The sequence below is a fragment of the Setaria italica genome, chromosome IX, assembly GCF_000263155.2.
Source record: "Setaria italica strain Yugu1 chromosome IX, Setaria_italica_v2.0, whole genome shotgun sequence".
NCBI lineage: Eukaryota > Viridiplantae > Streptophyta > Magnoliopsida > Poales > Poaceae > Setaria > Setaria italica.
This window is the reverse complement of record NC_028458.1, coordinates 52052866-52075647: the sequence shown is the minus strand read 5'-3', so window position 1 is coordinate 52075647 and position 22782 is coordinate 52052866. Positions and strand designations below refer to the sequence as shown.

Sequence of the window (22782 nt, the reverse complement as noted above, 5' to 3'; positions counted from 1 at the left end):
ATGGGAAGGAAGGTTGCTGCATCCAAAGCGGGCGAGGGTGAGAATAAGAAAAGGTCTGGCAAGAAGAAGGAGCCGCAGTTGCCATCGCCCAAGTACGGGAAGACTGATCAAACTGCGCCGCCAAATCCCGTCTATGCTTGGAAGCGGTCAATGCTGAAGGAGGAGGATATCAAGGCACTCGTAGCCGCCAATTTACTCCAAGGTTAGGAATTCATCAACTGGAGATCTGCATATGGCAACGCCTGCCCTTTGGAGTCCTATCCTGATGAGATGGTAATTTTTGCCCACTTCATCGAGCGAGGCCATTCATTGCCCTCTTCAGATTTCTTTCGGGGTTTACTGCATTATTATAAATTGGAGTTGGTGCATCTGAACCCCAATGGGATCCTCCATACTGCAATCTTCGCTCATTTGTGCGAAGCCTTTCTGGGGATCAGGCCACACTTTCAATTGTTCTAGAAATTTTTCCGTGTGAAGCCTCAACCTTCAAAAGATCATACCCTCTTGGTTGGAGGCACCGGGATCCAGATGAGGGAGACAATGAGCAGCCAGTATGTGGATTATGAGTTGAAGACTCTAATGCTGGGTGGAAGGAGAAGTGGTGCTACATTGGCAACCATGATCCAAAACTACCCACTGATAGGGCATCGCCCCTCATGGAACAACTGCTGGCTTGATGAGCCAAAGCATGGCGATTGCCTGCAAGTACCCGAGTTGATGAAGCGAATAGCACATCTGAAGGAGCAAGGTCTGACCGGTCTTGGCGTTGCATTTAGCTTTATGAAGCGACGGATTCAGCTGCTGCAGTAGCGCTGTCATTTAGGCTACGAGTATACCGGCCTTGATGATCCTTCCAGATTCTCTCCTAATGAAATCAGCACGGATGAAATCATGGCAAGGCTCAAGCGAATGTTCAAGAACATGGGTGGGATTCCGACTATTGTACAGGAATTCAGTGCCTCACACCCGCCGAAGCCTGTTAGTACCTGGTGGCCTCAGCCCCCGAGTACTTATTTTGAATGTACTCGTCAACCGACTTGTCTCATTTTGCAGGAAAATTTTTCTTTCTACTTCTCTGCTCCTCCTCCCGGATCCGAAGAATCCTGTGAAGCCGCTCCTCACGTGTTTACATGGGAAGGCATGATAGGCAATGACCTGGAGGAGGAAGTAGTCGAATCCTCCAGCAGCACTAGTTCTGATGCCGTGGAGAAATATGAAGTCGAGGCCTGATCATCTGCGAAGGCCGGATCATCCTCCGGGTCGAAGAAGCGCTTGGCTATAGAGGAGCTTGAAGCCAAAATCCCTTTGCCACCGAAAAAGAAAGGGACCATTCCTGCGAAACGGGCCGTGAAGAAATCCATCGCTGCGGATAATGTGCCCCCCAAGGTAATTACCTATGAGGAAGGATAAAGTTCTGAGTATCATATACTCCCAATAGGTGTTTACCACTATGTCTACTCAAGATGACATTGGTGGTTTTGCAGGTACTCGACGAGGCGACCGAAGCGGAGAAGGCGGCAGCTGCGGCCGCTCAAAACAAGTCACCAATCATCGAGGAGTTGATCGAGATTGAGGATGATCCAAAGCCTCAAGATGTTGTTCATGTTGATCCCCAGGTGGTGAACCCCACTAGTGTCGTTGTCAAGATTAGCGGGTCAAGACTATGGCTAGTAAATTTTTTTTATGCGCGTAAGGCTTCGGATGGTGGCGTGGGAAGACACGGGGTTAGACTGGTTCGGGCAAGGAAGGCCCTACGTCCAGTATGAGGAGCTGCTCGTGTTGCCCACGCGGGGTCTGTAGTAGGGGTTACAAACGGGCGAGAGAGGGAGCCGGTTCCAAGTCTCTTGGGTGTGCACTGATGCTCTAGAGGTGAGTGTGTGGGTTCTGTTGGCTTTTGAGTCCCCCTGTCTCAGGGCCCCCGGTTCTCCTTTTATAGTGCAAGGAGAGGTCAGGGTTACAGATCAGCCAGGTGTGAGGAGAAGTAAAAGAGATAAGCTAAGTAAAGTAAAATACAAGGAGAAGGACCAAGTCCCCAGGTCGCCGCCTCTTGCTCCGACCTTCGGCTCCTGTCAGCGCGTCCACCGGAGGAGGGCGGCTGTCCTTGGATCCTGTCGACGATCTTCCTGGCGACCGCTGCCGCCAAGCATGATGATGATGTTCGGTCGTGGCAACTGTGCACGTTGGGGGGAGACGGCTGACCCTGTTGTCCTGCTTATGGCCCGTGGGACACGGACGTCGCGTCCCTGTCGCCAGATATGCGGGACGCGAGAACGGGCGGAGCTCCCTCCTGTGCCGGGCGGTGCATGCCATGAGTGCCTTACGACAAATCAGGGGGAGCCGCGGCCACTGTAGCCTGTGCGATCGTGGCTACAGTGTTCCGCCCGGGTACTTGTGGCGGTCACGTCGAGGGGCGCGGGCGCCTTTCTACGCGCTAGAGCCGCAGCACATTTATGGCAAGATTGGTGAGGGGCCCACGAGATTTGCGCCCTCGTTTGCCGGTCTACGCCCGAGGCGGATACTTATCTTGTGGGCCCGGATGAGTCCGACCCCCTACGCTCGGGGTCGGGCGAGGTGGAGTCTTGCGGCGAGGGGTCGGGTGCTCCCGACTGTGGGACCGCGGGTCGGGCGAGGCGGAGTTCTGCCATCGAGGGGTCGGGAGTGTCCGACCCCGGGGCCTAGGGTTGGGTGAGATAGAGTAGGATGTTCTCTGCCTCTGCTGGGTCGGCGGTAATCGTTATTACCGCAGGTGGGCCTGGGCCTTCATGATTGTTGCTTTGAGAGGCATTAGGAGGTCGTTAATATTTCCCCCCAACAACTAGTGCAGACACAACTCAAGCAGCAAAGGCGAAGCTCAAATCTGGCCAAGATCCTATTGTGGATGTATAGGCCACACCGAAAGTATCATCTTCAACTGTCAAGCCAATACGACTGTTTGGTGAACCCGCCCTACGGCTGAGGAGGTCTTCAAAGTAATATTTATGCTCCTTTCGAGTACTAATTGTAACTCAAAATTTACTTGTTGTGTCACTAAAAGCTTTGTCTTATGAAGGAAATCTCCTGATATGGATCTTGGAGGACTTGGCTTAAGGCCTATGACTAATGGCGATGGCCTCTCAGCCCAGGACGTTGCCTCGGCCCAAGCAAGTCCACAGCCAACAGAATACCCTGCATCAATGAGTAGTCCAGGTGCCGGTTTTTTTAGCAACATTGATGCGAGAAGTTATTTCATCTTTGAATAATGAGTAGTCCAGGAGTCTCCTCGTCCGGATCCGAGTAGTAGTCGAGGTCCTCAATCGTATCCATACCGAATTGTGATCTGGACAGGGCAACCTTATAAATAGTGATCGCGTTGCAGAGTCCGAACGAGAATCGACTTGGGTGGTAGTCCGCCTTGCACGATGACTTATGTGCCGGCTCGTGAAAGTCAATCCAATTGGTGGAAGAATTCAAATTGAACTCGGACTCGTCCCCCCAGCCTCTAACTAAGTCAGAAATTGAAAATTCACTGAAATTCTCAATGAGATCCTCCAGAGTTTGGTGCTGGAGCTTCATGGTTTGTTGCTTCTTTTCTGGGGTCGACGCAATGTGGCGGTGGAAATTTCCAGCACCGTCTGCGGTGGAAACCCAGGAGCCGAAGACGAACGTCGCACCTATTTCGAACGCGATGATTGGCTTAATGATGACTTGTGCCGTCGAGTTCGCCAATAGATTCTCGGCGAGGTCCCCTACCTGGCGCAACTTCGGTGTTTAAATCCGGCAACCTATCGAGGAGGGTGCCCGAGGTAGTGTTTTCGTTAGTGGGGCTCATCGCGATCAGGAACTTGAAGGTAAACACAGACGCACGATTTAGACAGGTTCGGGCCGCTAGATTGCGTAATACCCTACGTCCTGTGTGTTGGTTGGATTGAATTGCTTTGGAGGGGGTCCCTGCCTCACCTTATATTGTCGGGGCGGGGTTACAGGTCGGTTGGTTATAAGAATACTAGTCGAATTCGACTAGAGGAGTTCTACTCTTATTATTACTACGAGTACTTTTCTAATCCTCGACTAGTTCCTGTCTTTCCATGTAGACTACATCGCCCTGCGCCATAATCTTCATGTCAGATGTGTCTCGGTGTCCAGCCCCATATCTAGGACTGTCCAAATCTTCTAGTGGGTCCATAGATGTATGTACGACACCTTCTCCTTTATCCATCTTTTTTGCAGGCAGGTACCATTCTAGCTTGCTTCAGAATGCAGGCGCACCGGATTTATATTATAAAAGTGCAAAATTGACCTAGTGAGCGAGGAGCTAGCTAAGGGGGTGTTTGGTTCCAGGGACTAAAGTTTAGTCTATATCAGTTCCAGGGACTAAAGTTTAGTCCATATCACATCGAATGTTTAGATACTACTTAGGAGTATTAAATATAGGTTAATTACAAAACCAATTGCATAAATGAAGGCTAATTCACGGGACGAATCTATTAAGCCTAATTAATCCATGATTAGCACATATTTACTGTAGCATCACATGGTCAAATCATGGACTAATTAGGCTTAATAGATTCGTCTCGCGAATTAACCTTTATTTATATAATTAGTTTTGTAATTAACCTATATTTAATACTTCTAATTAGTATTTTTGATGTGATAGAGACTAAACTTTAGTCCCCGTAACCATGTACGTCGATCCACCATTCGTTCGTTCTATCGAAGGGCCACAAAGAATAAGTGCCCAGATCTGAATTCCCTGACACACCACCAAGTGGTGCTAATAAGAACATTAGTGTTTGGTATATGGCAAGTTGTTGGGATCACACTGACGAGCTGAGAGCCGCATCGCTCCACACACGTAACAGTACGTTGCATGGATCGGATTCCTTGATCAGGTCACATTGAGTAGTGGTGAAGTGAAAGCGAAGAATTGACCGCGTGTTGCGTTGCTCTGCGATTGGAGTCAGTGTTCCTTTGTGTCAACCGTACGTGTGTACATCGCGGGATGGAACGCAGAGAGAGAGAGAAACCACTGACCTGCCGAGTGTAAAACAAGCAAGCTATGTACTCTGTAAGAGTAAGACCATCCGCCAACTTCTGAATGTGGTAAAAAAAATCGATGTCAAAACTTGTGGTAACTAGCTATAGAAGAGAAGATATGTTTCCCCAACCAATAAGTACTGGCGGAGCTGCATGACACAGGAAATCAAATGCGTTGAATCAAGACTGGCTAGAGATACCAATAGGCAATATACAAATCAAAATGATAACGAGGTAGAAAGCCCAGGAAGTCAAAACTGAACGGCGAGAGGATAAAATGACTATATAGCATATAAATAGTAGCTAGATGGTTTAAGTTAGTCTATCCTAAACACCGACTTAATGGGTGGATCAGATGGGGGGCACTAGCTAGAGGTACACACATATCTGGTCCAGTTCTACCATGCATGTTCTAATGGCATCGGTAGTTACGAATTAGGTTATAGCATTTGCACCACTATATGTCCACCCATTCTGCTAGCGCACCATGTATCTATATGTGCATGATCCGTGCTTTATCTGTAGCATCAAGACTAATGAGTACTTAGGACCATTGTTAAACAATACACCACCGCCATTATCCGGCTAATGATACGAGGCGCACCTTTTGTACCATGTTGACAGTTGCACTTGTCGTAGCTGATCTTTAAGCTTAAATAAGTCCTTCCACTAGAACCCGGGTATGGTTAACAAATACCATGGAACGGAGTTTACCGGATGTAATTAAATTGCAAGGGGCACTGCAAATATAATAGGTATTGACGTAGAAAAGATAAGGAGTTGAACAACGTTAAATTATTGTTCCTTTATTGACATATAAATATATAAACTACTTGCGATGATTATAATCGATATGGATTCTTGTGTCTACATAGAGTTATGCCCTTGTATTTGAACTCTTTTATTTATAACACTTCGTCAACTATTTATCTTTCATAAACTTAATATATATGAAGAAAAGTAGGATGACATGGGTGGCACAACAACATGATTTAATTTATTACTATACAGTTTTAGTATTCAAAAATCAATATCACACAAATAGATCAACTTTGGGAAAACTAAAAATGCATAGGTATCTTTCCATCTCCCCACTATGACCACCTCCTCTACTGCAATTTGCACCACTGCTGTCTCTGCTAGTTTATTCTACTGACATGGTACAAGGTTACCACCTTACCGGCCACTGCTAGGTTTTCATTAATATCACTTGCATATAGGTTTAAAGATGGGAAGCATGTGGCATAAAAGATCGACCGAGACAGCCGATCATGAAGGATAAAAAGTACTCATCATCATCTCCATCACCATCACCATCGATCGCAACCATCTACCACACATATGGGCTAAAAAACTACACCCTAATAATTTCCCTACACGTGAACTTTTTTAAGGACAACCATAAAATAGGTTGGAGATAATAATGCTACGGATGACGGTCGTAGCACCACGTGTCACGCTGCACCAACCGTAATGCGTCCCCTTCTTACCTTTGGGGATAAATAAACTAGTTCAGATGGAACCATGAACCATGCAAGGGCTGCCATTGGTGGAATTGAAGAATGGAGGAGTTGTGTTTGTCGGGGGTAAAGGGATCGGAAGATGCAAAAGGAAATTATAAATTGATGAACAAATATGTGGACCTGATGATCCAAGCTATAGCACTACGATACCAAAAGCAGGTTGCTGAAAGGTCTAAACCAACCAAGTATTTGCCCATAGCAGCACTAGCGAGAAGTAGAACCAGTAAGAGAGTGTTACTAGTTCGGTTCAGTAGTACACTACTAAACAAGTGTCATGTCGTTGTACTTGTACCCTAGGTAGACTACTGATTGCTCCTTATCTCCACCCAGCCCCATCAAAGCAACAAAGAACAAACAAAAAGGAAATTAGAAAGAAAGAGAGGCACCCATTACATATCTATGATAGAAGAATGGTCAATGCTGTGGCCTTGGCCCATTGGAGTTCTAAAGAATTTTGGTTCCGTCGCCCATGGAGATGCATGGTGCGGCTAGGTTTTAGGGTTTGGAGCACCACCATTGCGTTACATGTGTTCACGAGGTTGCCGACAAAGGCACAGCGGCGAGAAGGCGGCATTCTCAAGATGATCTTTTCACTTGTGTGTTCTACCCTAATCATTACCACATCTTTTTTCCACGAGGCTAGGAAAGCTAGGGCTTACAATGCAAGTTCAATCTTTGCACGTCCACCAAACCGAACCAATTATTCAAGTACACCCCCTGCGCCGGCCACCGGGTTCCATCTTGTTATATTTTATAGGCTTGCATGCTGCCGCACGTCCGAGTAATTCCATTGTGCAGACGTTAAAAATCGTACAGCTTCCGGCTAGAGGCAAAATTCATAGGAGTATAGAAGTTGCCCGCTGTGAGAGATGCTCACACTGTTATTCATGCATGCATGCTTGCGTGGCTCTGACATAGAGGACACTACATAAAAGTTCTCCAAGACATCAGCCTTATCTTATATTAGTCTATAAATGCGTCAACTCAAGGAAAAGCCCCAGCTACAAAACATGCATGTCTGTCTCCTAGATGCTTGGGCACTCGTGCGACACGTTATTTGACACGTTTGAGCTGGTCCACATGCAGGAGAGAATACGCCATCACTGCATGCCAGCTGACAGCTGAGAGGTTGGATATGCATGCTGGATCATCGACACGGATTCTCATCAGTGGATCATCCCATGGACTACACTAAACTGCTGGTCGGTCAATCGTCTCAATTGATGACAAATTACCACACCCAACAACCCACTATGTACAAGTGTACATGTCAGTGGATTAAGCAGCAAGGCTTGGATCAAAAGGAAAAAAACAAATTATTACACGCATGGATGGATGGATGGATGGATGGATGGATAGATAGATAGGAGAAGATATAGATAACCAAAGCTTCCCCACGCGTTGACAAAACAGGACACCTGCACCGAAAACGCATGGTTCGAAGAAAAACATGTCCGTTTTCTCGCTCCAGCACCATAGCTGAATAGGAGAAAGAAAGTGAAAAGGGAGCGAGCGAGAGCAAAGGACGGCCGAGCTTTGCATCATCATGCAGCTCGCGACTCCTTTTCCAAGCTACCTCCTTTTCGATCATGCGTCGTCTATCTCTTATCGCTTTGGAATTAGCAAGTCCGGCCTAAAAGATGACGGGCTCCAAGCAGACCGACCAGCAGTAACGTGACTGGGATTGGTGGCCGCTTTGTAGCGCCGAGACGCCACCCCGGTCGGAGTTGGCGACTTTGTTTACCGTTTTTGGCAATGTGTGGGTCTAGGGCGCTGTTGGCAATGTGTTGGCCACACCTCACCCTTGCCCTGGAACTCTAGCTAGCCTAATTTACATGCTGACGACAACCATAAAGCTAGATGAGGAGCTTAACTGCTTAAGCACCTTGGGAATTCACATAGTGTGTGCATTTGCTTTTCAAACATGACTTTTTTTTAAAAATACGCAAATGCTTATGACTGCTCGTACCCACAACCTACCTAGGTGTCTACGAGAGGTTGGGCCAACAGTCGATCTTAAGATTGACTAAGTCATCACAGATATCCCGTTATTGATGTGGGCCATAAATAAATACGAGCAACCTTCCTGAGTCGTAAACTTGAATATACATGGACAATTTTCATCACAAAGAACCTAGCACCCTTCATACTTTTCAAGACATGTTCAAACGTTTGGACCAATCTGAAAGCATATTTAGTCATTTTTAAGTTGATAAAACACAGGTTTCTTAACTTATGAATCCCAAGTGCACATTTTTCTTTCAAAAAATGCACTTTTTTCTTTTTTTTAGTTCTAAAAAAAATAAGGCAAAGGCATGTAATCCTGTACTAATCCATCATTGCTCCCTTAACAATATGATATCTTGTGGGTGCGGGTGAGAGGGAAAGACCAGCGACAACATGAACAGTCGGCCACCATGATAGAAGTCATTCATGATCCAAAGCTCGGTTCGAGTTCCCAAATCAATAATCAAAAAGGCTAGGACTAATTTAGTTGGAGTTTGAATTTCTTATAAGCTCGACTGCATGTTGGCAATCGATGCGACTGCCTTTCTGGTCGATATAAAGTAGTACTCCTATCTGTGCCAAGAATCTTTGTATATATACAATTCAAAATGTGTTGATCCATTCCAATATCTGGATGGACCAGAGTTGAGTCTGAGTCGGATCCACCCGTGATCGATCTGTCTGTACCTGATGAGTATTTGTTTTAGGACACGATTTAGAGTTGGATCGGTGTTGTCGCAACGTGGTTTTCTTCGGAAAGAATTCACCGAGGATTGCACTGTGGCTACCACGCATGACATGAGAAAAGAACTTTAGCAGCGTATAGTACCGTTGTATAATTACTCCCTCCGTTCCAAATTGTAGGTCATTCCAACTACCTTGTAGAGTTAAATTATTTTATATTTAATCAAAATTACAGAGAGGATCACAAAGATTTTTAGCATCGAATAGATATACTATAAAAATATATTTAATGAAGAAACTAATAGTACTTATTTGGTATCATAAATGTTAGTAATTTATTGTATAAATTTGATCAAACTTGATATGCTTTGACTTTTCAAAAAATTTAAAATGACTTACAATTTGAAACGGAGGGAGTATCTTATTTTGGATGCTCCTCTTTGCAGCTGCCATTCTTTATTTTGGATGCTCCTCTTTGCAGCTGCCATTCTTAGAAGACGAATAGCAAGTAACAAAGACCAGCCACTGTATTCTTAGCAAGTGCTTCATATTGCAAGCGGAACAAGTAGGGCCCCATCAGGCATTTGACCACCCGGAGAAATTCGCTCGCCAGATACCTGCACCGATTAATCCCAAAGCTTTCGAGTTCATTTCCGGTAAGAAGTTGGTCAAAATCAGGCACGAAAAGGCGCGCGCGGTGTCTGTCATTCTTCATCTCAGTTCGCTGGTGACTGGTCTCCGAGGTGACCGAGTCCCGCAAGCCAGACCATCCACATGCGTGCGTCGGTCGATGGTGGAATGGAACCCAGGCGGATCGGAGGAGGAAAGGATCTCCTCTCCTTGCGGAGGCGTGCAACTGATCCGATGCGGCAAAGCAATAGTGGCAGTGGCCGTTTCAAACTCGGCCGCGGACCAGCCCACTAACGAGTGCTAGGTTGAGAGTTGAGAGCGATGCCGATGACGAAAAGCGAAAGCGGCGGCGGCGACAGCTTTCTGACGAGCACCACCACGCTGCGGAAGCCGGATGGATCAGCAGCCACGTCGTCACTGACCAGGACGGGAGGCTGGCGTTCCCGGGCCTAGCATGCAGCGGCCGGGCGCGATGCCGACGCCGGCCGGGCGGCCCGGCCGACAGTAGTGGCGTAATTCGACCCGGACAGGAGCGACGGCGCCGCGGGGGGGGGGCGGGAGGGGGCGGGGGGTCAAGGTCCAGATAAGCCTCCTTGGACTTGGACCGTCTGAAGAAACATGCCGCGCCGAAAGCAACCGATACGGAGGAACACGCACTGCAGCGTGATGTCTGAAAGATGTAACGGTAATTGGGTGAACGTGGCTGCCTACCTAGGCTAGCGCACAGCTCCATGTTAATATAAGGAAACTTTTCAACAAATTACAAGAGTTTGATTACAACATGTGATACAAGGCATAGTTATACAACATCTATTTGTAATTCAAAGTTTAACCAACATATCTATGTATCCAAACCATCACGTTCATTTGACGTGTTCACGTAGAACTCTTTACAAGGGAGACACCCGAAACCTTATTCTTTAACAGCCTTCCTCAATCTTAACCAAACTTGCTTCTGAGGTTTAGATTGCCTTTGAATTTTTCAAACTCCCGAACTGGAAGTGTCTTGGTGAAACCATCCGCCAATTGGTCTTTAGATGGAATAAAGCGAATCTCCAATTGCTTTCTTGCTACTTTTACAAAATGAAAATCGATCTCAATATACTTAGCACGAGCATGAAAGATAGGATTAGCTAACAAATACGTTGCACCAAGATTATCACACCCCAAGGAAGTTATTTTAACTTCACACCCAATTCGGATAGCAATGTTCCTACTGAAATGGTCTTAGCTGTAGCGTTGGCCAATGACCTATACTCTGCTTCAGTGCTTGATCTAGACACAATTGTCTGTTTTCTAGCACTCCATGAGATTAAATTCGGACCAAAATAAATAGCAAATCTACCAGTAGATCTTTGATCATCAACACTACCAGTCCAATCCGTATCAGAGAAAGCACTAAGCAAAGTAGATGACGATTTTCTAATTTCAAGCCCAATGCTAACTGTTCCTTTCACATACCGCAAAATCCTTTTGATGGCTGTCCAGTGAGTAGTTGTAGGAGTATGCAGAAATTGGCACACTTTGTTAATAGCAAAAGCTAGGTCAGAACGTGTGAGAGTTAAATATTGCAAGGCCCCAACAATACTGCGATATCTTGTACCATCTTCTAATGATAACAGAGTTCCATCTTGACATGATAATTTTTCTGAGGCTGCTAAAGGCGTCGAAGAAGACTTACAATTTGTCATGCCAACTCTTTTGAGAACATCCGAAGCATACTTTTCTTGTGACAATATAATGCCTCCCTGAGTTGGTTTGACTTGAATCCCAAGAAAATAATTCAGATCTCCCAAATCTTTGAGAGCAAAGTCGGCCCGTAAATCTTTAAGCAATGCTAAAACCGCATCCTTAGTGTCGGCCATACACCTATGGGCTCACCGGGAAGGCTTGGACAGTCCTACAATACTAGGCTGTACACCAAGACGTGTTAGACATGGAGACTACGGTGCAGGACAGCATGGTCTACATCACGGACAAGGACTAGCCAAGGATTAGGAAACTACTCGTAGCAATTAGAGTAGGACTCTCTAGTCGAATCCGACTAGTACTCTTGTACAACAACTGATCTGTAACCCTGCCCCCAGCAATATAAGGTGAGGCAGGGATCCCCTCCAAACGTATCATCAATCAATGCAATCAACCAACACACAGAACGTAGGGTATTATGCGACATAAGCGGCCCGAACCTGTCTAAATCGTGTGTTCGAGTTCACCTTCGAGTTCCTGATCTTCAACGAGCCCCATGCACAAAACACTACCTCGGGTACCCCCTCGGTATGTTGCCGGATCTAAACACCAACAGTTGGCGCGCTAGGTAGGGGACCTCGCTAAAGATCCACTAGCGAACTCGATGGCTTCAGTCATCATCAAATCCATCATCGCATTCCAAGAAGGCACGACGTTCGTCTTCGGCTCCTGGGTCTGCATTGCGGATGGCGCCGGTAACTTCCACCGCCACATCACGCCGGCCCCGGAGGAGAAGCACTACGACATCAACCTCCATCGCCAAGCTCTGGAGGACTTCGTTGAAAAATTCAACGAAATTTTTGACCTCTTCCGAGGTCCTAGGGGCGAGTCCGAGTACTACTCGACTTCTCGTTTGCAAGAAGAGCAAGCCCAACCTCTACTATATGCCTATGTTTTCTTTCTGCATAGCCATGTTGTTGGTGAGCATGAGGACATGAAACTCAATGGAGATGCCAATTTTCTAGAAAAAGGAATGCAATCCTTCATATTCTCCTCCCTAATCCGTTTGCATGGATACAATCTTCCTATCAAACTTGTGCTCAACAAGGTTTTGGAAATTATGGAAGACTTGGAAAACTTTAGACTTCTTTTGAAGCAAATAGATCCATGTATATTTATTATATTCATCGATAAAGCTCGCATAGTGTGAATGTCTACCAACAGATTCTGGAGCTGGATCCCACACGTCAGAATGAATTAATTGGAAAGGAAAAGTAGACACATTATTGGAATTTGCATAAGGTAACTAATAGCTCTTGGCTTTTTGACAAGGATCACAAACTGAGTTACTACTAGTATCATCTAGAAACAACAATTTATTGTTCTTCAAAACATGCCTAACAATAGGAAAAGATGGATGACCCAAGCGACTATGCCATCTATACATGGATGGTTTATTGACTCCAAACGCTACTTTACTTGTGCTTGCTTTAGAAGAGCTAGAAACTAAGGGATAAAGGCCTCCTTCACACCTGCCTTGATGGAGAGTTTTCTTCGATTCCTGGTCCTTGATGAGAAAAAAAATGGATGAAATTCAAGGACTATATTATCATCAGAGGCAAGACGATGAACTGAAGCAAAACTTTTATGAGCGCTAGGAACATGCAAGATATTTTTTAATAAAAGATTGCGACATGGGGTATGTAAACTTGAATGACCAATACTTCTGATTTTCATACTGAACCATTCGCTGTGTGGACTTGATCATGACCGCCATACTTGTCCCGTACCGCCATCTTGTCCAATTCACTAGTAATATGATCAGTCGCACCGCTGTCCATATACCAGTTAGTATCAACGCCATAGGCGGCTGAGCTTGGCTTCTTGTTGTTTGATGGCTAAAAATCTTCTTCAAATCGGTACCAACATTAAATAGCAGTGTGATTTGTCCTACCGCATATCTGGCACCGAGGTCTGCTTGACTGTCCTCCAGACTTGAAATTATTGTTGGAGGATTTGCTGTTGTTGGAAAAATTGCCGCTCCCTCTAGAGTTGCGGCCGCCTAACCCTCGCCCACGACTTCCATCGCGACCACGAGGGTTGAAGCCTCCTAGACCTCTAGAAGCTGAATTTGCTGAGGATTGGTAGTGACCTCCTCAACGTTGATCAAACATGTCCAAGCGCATCTCATATGCCATGACTTGAGCATAGAGATCATTGATAGAGATTGGATCCGACCGACCCAAGATAGAAGAGACGATGGGATTATATTCAAAATCAAGACCATTCAAAATAAAGGATATCATCTCATCATTGTCGATAGGCTTCCCCGCAGCAGCAATTTCATCTCCTATAGCCTTCATCTTGTTGAAGTATGTCGCGATGTTCATGCTTCCCTTCTTGAGGCATGCAAGTTGCATCCATAGATTGGTTACTCGTGCACGTGATTGTGCCGAGGACATGTCTTCCAATGTCGCCCAAACTTTGGACGACGATGTCAACGTAGCTACCTGTGCCAACACTGTGGACGACAACACTGTGGACGACAGGGAGTTGACGAGATGGTTGAGTACCTGCTGGTCCTGCACCAGCCAGATCTCGTATGCCGAGTTGGAGACATCGTTCTTCTTGTCATCTTGAATTATTTTCGGTGGTGCCGGGATCGAGCCGTCAAGGATGCCAAGAAGACGAGCACCCCTGATCGGCGGCAACACCTAGGCCTTCCAAAGAATGAAGTTCCCTCGCGTGAGCTTCTCAGAGACAGGCGACCCGAGAGCACTTGACGACGACGACGACTAGGAACTAGAAGCCATAGCCGTGGCAACTTAGATGTATTTTGAGGAAGTAGCTCTGATTACCATAAAAGATATAATGGTAATTGGGTGAATGTGGCGGCCTACCTAGGCTAGCGCACGGCTCCGTGTTAATATAGGGGAAATTCCTGACAACTTGCAAGAGTTTGATTACAACGTGTGATATAAGACATAGTTGGTTTAAACCTCCTCTATCTATATAACATCTATACGTAATTTAAGATTTAACCAACGTATCTATGTATCCAAATCATCACGTTCATTTGACGTGTTAACATAAAGCTCTTTACAAGGGAGACACCTGAAACCTTATCCTTTAACAATGTCTGCAAAAAACGAAGTGTGGTTTTGTTTCGTACTGTGTGGGTAACAGATTTTTTTGGAAATAAATGGGTAACAGATTTTTACTGCTGCTGAAACTGGAAGAGAGGAGAAGACACACGGTTCGAAACGTATCCGAGAAGAAAAGGGGCCGGGGTGGTGCTGGAGCAATGCCATTGCCAGCGTCCTGATCGATTTCGTGATCGTGCCTGTAACTGTCAGACCTTAGTTACCCGTGCTTTGTGCTGTGGGGAAAAGAACCAGCACGCTGAAACTGAAAGGGATGCTGCTGAACGGTGAGGTGATATTTGCACCTGATCGCAATGGCTCGGACTCTGGGACGGAAACGAACAGAGGCACCGAATCTTCTTCTTATCATTCCGCAGACGGATCTCGGACCAGATCCACGGCGACGCCGACGTACTCTCTCCCGGCCACGGATGACGGATCCAATAGTAGTTGTGAAACGGTCGTACGAACGAGCCACACGCAAAGCAAACGTCACGTGGCGCCCCGGCACGGAGCTACAACTAAGCGCGCACGCCGCCGGCGGCGACAGGTGCCGAGAGCACGCACGGCAATGGCACGGGCGGATCAGCGCGAAGCAACTAGCACGAGCATTGACTGGTCCACCCGAACCCGGCGCCCGTGCTCCGCGCCACCGACCAGTCAGTCACTGGCCGCGTAGCCGACCGCCGACGACCCACTTTCGCTCGCGCGCGGCCCAGAAACGCCGCCACGCGCCGGCGCCGCGCGTACTACCAGCACCTGCCCGGCCGGCGTTTTGCGTGTGAACGAGCCGGCGGAGTCACCGATCCGGGAAACACACGCACCCTCGCGCCCGCCCACGTCGCGCGGTCGCATCAGCAGCTGAGCTATGTGTCAATGTGTCATACCACGGCACGACCACCGTGCTTACCGACCCACTCGGCCCTGTGCTCTTGAATTCCGATGCGTAATGCACGCACCGCACGCTCCGGCTTCTTTTGAATTCGGCCGGACCCGGACCCGTAGGTGTGAACGCCTTGCCGCGATGGTCGTCGCCGAGCTTCGCAGCACTTAACCGATTCGCATTGCGTTACACAACGTGACTCGCGTTCGTGTCGCCTGACATCGTCATCCATGACTCTGGGTGAGGGATGTGATGTACCGTGCATTCCATTCGTTTCGCTTGCAGCCACGGCACGGCGGCGACCGCCGCCGAGACAGAGGCGCGGCCGCGCGAGCAACTCGTCGGCTTTGCTGCGCGGGATTAGGAAAGCCCAGCGTGGGATTAGCAACTCCTACATATATGCTTCTCTAACGGCCCATCTTCATCACTTGGATCCGTGCGTGGCCCGTTACGCAAACGTGCAACGCTAGCCCATTTAGACCCATGATCGATTAGTCTGAACCCATTGGCCCAGTTTGGAACCTAGGCCCTTTTCTCTTAGGATTCTCTTACGCTTGAAGGAATTTTGACTTCTTTTCTGAACTGCCATTTCTTTTACGCCTGGAGGCGTCATGGCGTACACGTTCCTGCAGGCAGCAAACCGGTGCAAGTTGTTGCTCACATAGTCACATTAGGTGGCATGGAGAGAGACAGGAACCATACAAACTGTACCTGTTCAATCAGTTTGTGCTCTCTGCAGATGGAAGAAACTTTTCGTTAGCTGTACCTCTGCAAATTGCTTCAGAAACTCTTTAGATTTTCGGCTTGCATGATGAACGACGTTCGGTGCTGGTCTTGCTATCGGATTTAGTACCCACTTGAGGCGAGAAAACAAGGGAATGAGTTCGAAGGCCATTTTACGAAGTAATTTACTTGCCATGTTTGATGCACAAAAGGATCCACTAGAACATGTTGCAAGCCTCAAAAAATTCGCAAGCAGAGGCCACCTGATTCATGTATTAATCAGTGGTACTATTGGCGTGATTGTATAAACCCCAGTCTTATTTTTAACTTGTTGCTTTGTGTGATAACAACATACAGCCTTTTCAAGATTCGACCATCACAACATCCTGACAACTCCAAAGATAATTCTTTTCTTAATTAGTTGTTAATTTCCACTGGTTTAGTTGTACTTCTACTATTTCTTTCCAGATACGATCCTAGCTGCATGAAACGCGCCAACATGTACATGATGGCCGTGCTAGTTGCAGCTGTTTAGTATATCTCAACTTGAAGAAAACCATGACTCTGATCCAACATGATCACTGGCCTTCTCAAAGTTTAATTTAATAATAGCTTATCATCATCTCAGCTGAAGCAAGTAGCTACTAATCAGAAGATCAGTTTGCATGTGAGTGCAGTTAGGGCAATTCATCAATCCAAGTTGAGTAACTAGCTCGTTGATGCTGGCAAAGTAGTGCTGGCATTGGCATTGCCAGCAACTGTATATAAAATTTTTATGGCGCCACTAAACATGCTGATACAGAGGCCTACTGCAGGAAAATGAAGTGATAGTACAAGCTACAGGTACACGAATTCCCAGGTGTCCAATTTTTATTGTCCAAGTTGGCCATGTTCGCCGGCCTACACAATTAGTCAACTGGCTAATTACTGATTAGGCCATGTGATGTCGGGAGATGCGCAGTTTACAAGTACATGAAGCCGCAAAATCTAAGCAAAATTTGCATCTCAATTTTATACGCACCCTAGAAAACTGCTGCTGGTGACAACTTTTTAACCAATCCTATGCTCGGAACCGGTGCCATGGAGAAGTCTGAATTCTCAGTTTTTCAAAGTTAGCGAAGCTAAGCGCTTGTCGATGCTGGCCCTATAAGCTAAATACCAGGTGGTGATAATAGCAATATGGTGGGAGCTTGAACTTGAAGATGATGTTACGGCATTACACTTTACACATACAGGAGTCAAAACGAAAACGACAGCTGAATGAAAAGTGCATGGTATCACATATCATGACATGACATGCATGACGAAAATTAGGGCAAAGTAATTGCTTGACTAGTTAAAACTGTCCTAGCAATTAATTTGTTTGCTCCACCTGAGAAGGTAACACCTGGATCAGATTTGTTGGCTTTTGCATGTGCACTGTGCACAGGGCCATATTTTTATACTTGCTCCTGGAACAATGCAACAGCAGGATAGTATTTTAACAATTAGCATGCTGCATCACCTGACTGGCAGGCTAAGACAAAACAATGGAGGCTCCTTTTGTTCTTCCTTTATGCTTTTCTTCAGATTATAAAGATTTTCTTCAGATTCAGACTCAGAAGCCCAGTTGGCCCGGAACGGTTGTCTACTATTTGTACTTTTGATTTAATCAGCTTTCTTGGGATTTGCTTCGATCTGTAATCTATAGCTTGCAAGTTCAGCATAAAAAACCTACGCCATTATCACATGGATTGCCTAAACAATTGGCGACAGTGCATTATATTTTGGTATGGACACAGCAAAAAGTTCAGAAATTGCACTCGCCTCCAACAACAGATGTGCACGCATCCTTACAAAACTGTCGCCATCGCAGGTACCTACTGTAGCTCATAGTTTGGTTCAACGAAACTACTTGTTCATGAAAGAATTTCTTACCAATACGCCATAACCATCACACACTTAATATGAAGGGAGATAGAGATAGACTTCTTCAAACAACAGATGAGACATTTTCTGGATAAAACAGCGTCACTGTCGTACAACCTACTGAATCTTCAGACAGGCTTTCTTGAGCTACGCTGAATAATTCTTTAAAGCTTGGTGCTTGCAGATCACAATTTTTCTCAGCAAAAAGAAGATAATACGAGATCTTTGAGGATCAGGGTAGTGATGTTAACACAAAAGTAGACCAAAAAGGAATAAATGGCGTCGGAGAGGAAAAACAAATAGGAACGCGTGTGCAGATCCAATCATGCAATCGTGCAAATATTTGCTAGCACCTAGCAGCTCGTTGGTCACCTCAATACTTGGCCTTTTCTGCAGAGAAACGCAAGGAGCACGTGAACGCCTTCTTCAGAACAGTAAGGCCGTAATTCACACCAAAACCACTAGGCCTGTATATAAGCAAGAGAAGTCCAGAAAGACCAGAAGCAGTGTGGACTGGGACTCTGGGAGAAGGAAGTCAGGATTGACGTACGGGAGGAAGAAAAGAAGAGGTGTGTTCTTTTGCCTGAGTTTCTTCAGAAATAAGTTCTTTAATCTCTAAAAAGGAGTTCTTCTAAGATTGGTCCAGACATCTATTCTTACAATCGATTCTGCTCATTTGTTTCTTGCTGTTCTGTATTATTGTATGATGCTTAGTGATTTACAGGATATATCAAGGTGATGGATGAGCTAAACCCATGGCATTCACATCCGGTAAAACCAAGAACTAGCATGAGCGAGATCTGAAAACTTCGATGCCTTGACTAATAATTCTTGCTATGGCGGTCATGTCAGGACCCTGAGGACGAGTTAGCATACATGTACGGGCAGCAAGAAGAGCACGCCGGGATGCAACACCATTTCGCCGAGCCCCAGCAGTACTACACACCACCGCCACCAATGGCGCCGCCGCCTAACCCGATGCATCCTTCTCATCCACACCGGGCCTCGAGTAGTTTCCCGGGCTTTGGGGTCCCGTCATTGCCCAGCCTGCCGTTCGGAGCGCTGGCGGTCAAGAGCGAGCCAGGGCAGCCGTCGTCGTCGTCGAGCATCTTCTCCTTCGGCGGACAGCCTCCTAGCACGCTCAACTTCTCGGGAGGAGACTGGCCGGACCCGGACGGCATTGAAGCGGCGGTGCAGGTGCAGCAGCAGGCGCCAGAGAGGCGGAGCCGGGCGCACTGGAACACGCAGGAACACGTCATCGCCGAGCGCAAGCGCCGCGAGAAGATGCAGCAGCAGTTCGTGGCGCTGGCTACCATCGTCCCGGACCTCACCAAGGTACATGGCTCCATGCCCGGTCGTTCTCTAATCCAAATATGCTGTTCTTTCACAATCGAAGCCGATTGCGTAAACTCTCCTGCGTATTCTAGAAAAAATAGAAAAAATCGAAACTGATTGCTTTCGGATAGTTTCGAATAAATTGAGACTCTGAAGATACGTGGAGAGAATCTCTTGCTGGATTAGGACTCGAACCACCGGCGCGGATGGCCGCCGCCCGAATTGGAACATCGGGATGAGGGCGGCTCGCGGCAGTTGTGCCAGCCGCGTAGCCGCGTAGGGGCGCGATCGAGTGCGTGCGGAGGTGCGCTGCCATCTAGTGAGCGGGACGACGCATACCGCATACGACGTCCACTGGGCATTGGCCACTGCCGCGGTGTGGGTTTCGCGCCGTACTTGAGCGTGGGGATCGGAGGTGCACGTGATCAACCCGGGCAACGGGCAGCCAACGGTCGGCGGCGGCCACGCGGCAGCGGCGAGACGACGGGGCGTGTGTGAGCTTGGCCTTTGGCGGCGCGGTGCGGAGATTGGCGCTTTGAAGAGCCGGGAGCGGGTGAGGGAGCGGTAAGGGAGACAAGCAAAGGCATCGCCTGAGCAACCCTAGATCCAATCCAGTCAGGTCGAGCGGCGATCTGCGAGACGGCGAGACGAACAGTGGGGCGTGCCTGCCACCGGCCGTCTCGGCCTCCGAGATCATCGGCACATCCAAAGCGGCGTGGCGCACCCTTTTATTTTCGAGGGAGGTGAACAATTTTTGTTACCTCTCTTCTTCTTCTTTATTTTACTCCAATTTATTATGTCTTCTACACATCATGCCGTATACATTACATACTCCTATTCCTGAATAACTTTTCTGAATATATATTTCACAAATTATTAGAAGAATAGAAGTACAATATTTATTTTAAAATATGTTCTCTAACAAATCTATAAATACAGTATTTATGAATCTATGTTTCTGAGCATATAAGTGGTCAAAGTTTAGGACATGTAACCGTGCCATTGAGAAATTACTGCTTAATTTGAAAACTAGGACAATGGCTTGGCTACACTACACATATTACGAAACAACATACATTAGGTTAAGCATAGAGATTTCTACGATAAATATACTATATGTTTTTTAACGAATATTAATTTAGTGGTGGCAATGACTTGCCCTTGAAGATCATCTTTTTTATGGATTCATGCATCTGCTTACTTAGCTTATAAATATAATTTTCAGGCTAGGAAAATTCTATGCACCTCCTCGAGGAAAAAAAAAACAATACGACGACCAGAGAAAAAAATGAATATGTCTCCTCTAACAAGAGACTAGAAAGAGTTTGTAAATGGAACCCTTTTTGTAAACTACCAATCTTATTAATTGTGCTTGTGCCAAGAGTGACGATGAACAGATAGATCCATAAAAATATGCCATTAAATTTATCGTGCGGGGTTGATGTTGTTCTCATAGAAATTAACTATCAGATTTAATTTTGTTATTAATGGTGCATATGTTCATACTGATGGTTTGACACAATACCTATATACACTCTTTAAGAAAAGGAATACATCTAATATACTCAACGGTGACGAAATGGATAATTCAGGTTTTGATTGCCATCAGTTCGAATGGATCCCAATGGAAATTCAATGCAAATATCATAATGCGCATGTGATTGAGTATGTCCGTCGTATACTTGTAAAGGCATAAGTTATTTTGTTTTAATTTACTCAGTACAGTATGTCGAAATTTTGTGAACTACCACTGGATTGTTTATGGCTTCACTGGACGAATAACTAGGCTAGTATGTTTTCATGCTTAAGAAAACTGACTGTTGCGTTTGGCTTGTGAATGTTTTCTGTGTCAAAAATCTATAATACCTACACCAAACAAAACACGGCTGTAAACCTGTAATATCGATTTCTTGGTACAATCATGGGCTAACAAAAATGAGACGTGCTACCATAAAAAGGGCAAACTTTGCAAGAGAGGAGTAAAGCCAAATGTTGTGCGGACTAAATGGAACCATGTATGCCTAGCTAGGAGTAATAAGGACCTCTTTAGAGATTACTGGGTATGTTGAATTGAGGATTTGGAAGATTGAGTCAGGGGCCTCAATTGGCAACTGCAAACACTAGTTCAGAAGATTTTAGAGGATGACAATGCAAGCTCTAGGAGAGGGCTGGGCTGGTGTCGGTCGAAGCACAGTTATTTGATAATGGGATAGTGCTCTATTTTTGTTCAAGTTGATGGTCGCTGGTTGTTTAGGATTCTTTGCTCTATTTTTGTTCCAGTTGATGGTCGCTGGTTGTTTAGGATTCTTTATCGTTTAATTTCGTGCTGATTAGCCATGCGCTAAGAGGTGGGTACGGTCACGTCTTTGTACTTTGTATCTTGTATCTTATTTCTTCTCTTTTCAATGAGAAATGTGCATCACGCATTCTCAAAAAAAAAACTATAGCCACCTGGAAGTTATCTTCAATAATATAGCCTAATTAGGTCAATAATATAAACCAACTAAAAGGTCATCGTGCTTAAGTGAAGCATCATTAATTCAGTGAAAAATGTCAGCAAAGTGTCTCACCAAATTCTCTGTGAGGTTCAAAAGTTGATCATGGTCTTAGTTAATGTACTAACAAAGGTTAGAATCTACTTATGCAGTCATGTGATCAGAAGGGCAGTAGTATTTCTTTTTGGGTATGTAGGTAATTTTTTTATGATGTGGATAAATTAGAGGGATTTATCTGATAATATAGAAAATTTGAGAAAAATACTTTTAGATCAGAGAGGGAGCACTACCAAGAAGTTTATTTGCTTTCTAATTTCTATCATATTAGGCTATTAGTTTGCTGTGGTTCAAAACTCGGTCGTTAGGACACAACGCCATCTCTGAATTACACTAAGACCGTTAAACATTATATGTGTCAGCTGGGATTACATGTGTGTTTGACCTATTGCATAGTCTCAGGCTAGACCATTACTTTGCGTATGTTACATTAGGGTCAGGGGCGAAGCCAGAAACCCAGAACCCAACAATAGGAGAGGGGTAAGTTGTAGCAAATCATTAGGGGGCTAAAATTATTTTTTCCCCATTGATTTATGTGGTACAAATTTGTGTGCATTAGCTATGTGCATGTAGCATGGGCCGGGAATGGGAGGGGGGCAAGCCAATCACCCACTCCTCAGAACGAGTGTAAAATCGAACATAGTAGTGGTCAGCGCGGTAGATGGTATAGGAGCAGCAGGACCATGCATAAA

The 22782-nt window shown here is 45.9% G+C and overlaps 1 protein-coding gene across 1 annotated transcript in view; it reads left to right on the top strand.

Moving 5' to 3' along the window:
• LOC101777459 (transcription factor NAI1) overlaps positions 1-22782 on the top strand; it is a 24688-nt gene continuing 1906 nt past the window's right edge. Inside the window, exons 1-5 of the mRNA XM_022829789.1 lie at positions 1-180; positions 1485-1654; positions 18600-18772; positions 18928-18974; positions 19056-19538. Of these exons, the coding sequence (XP_022685524.1) occupies positions 1-180; positions 1485-1654; positions 18600-18772; positions 18928-18974; positions 19056-19538 (1053 nt within the window). The remainder of the gene's footprint in view (positions 181-1484; positions 1655-18599; positions 18773-18927; positions 18975-19055; positions 19539-22782) is intronic.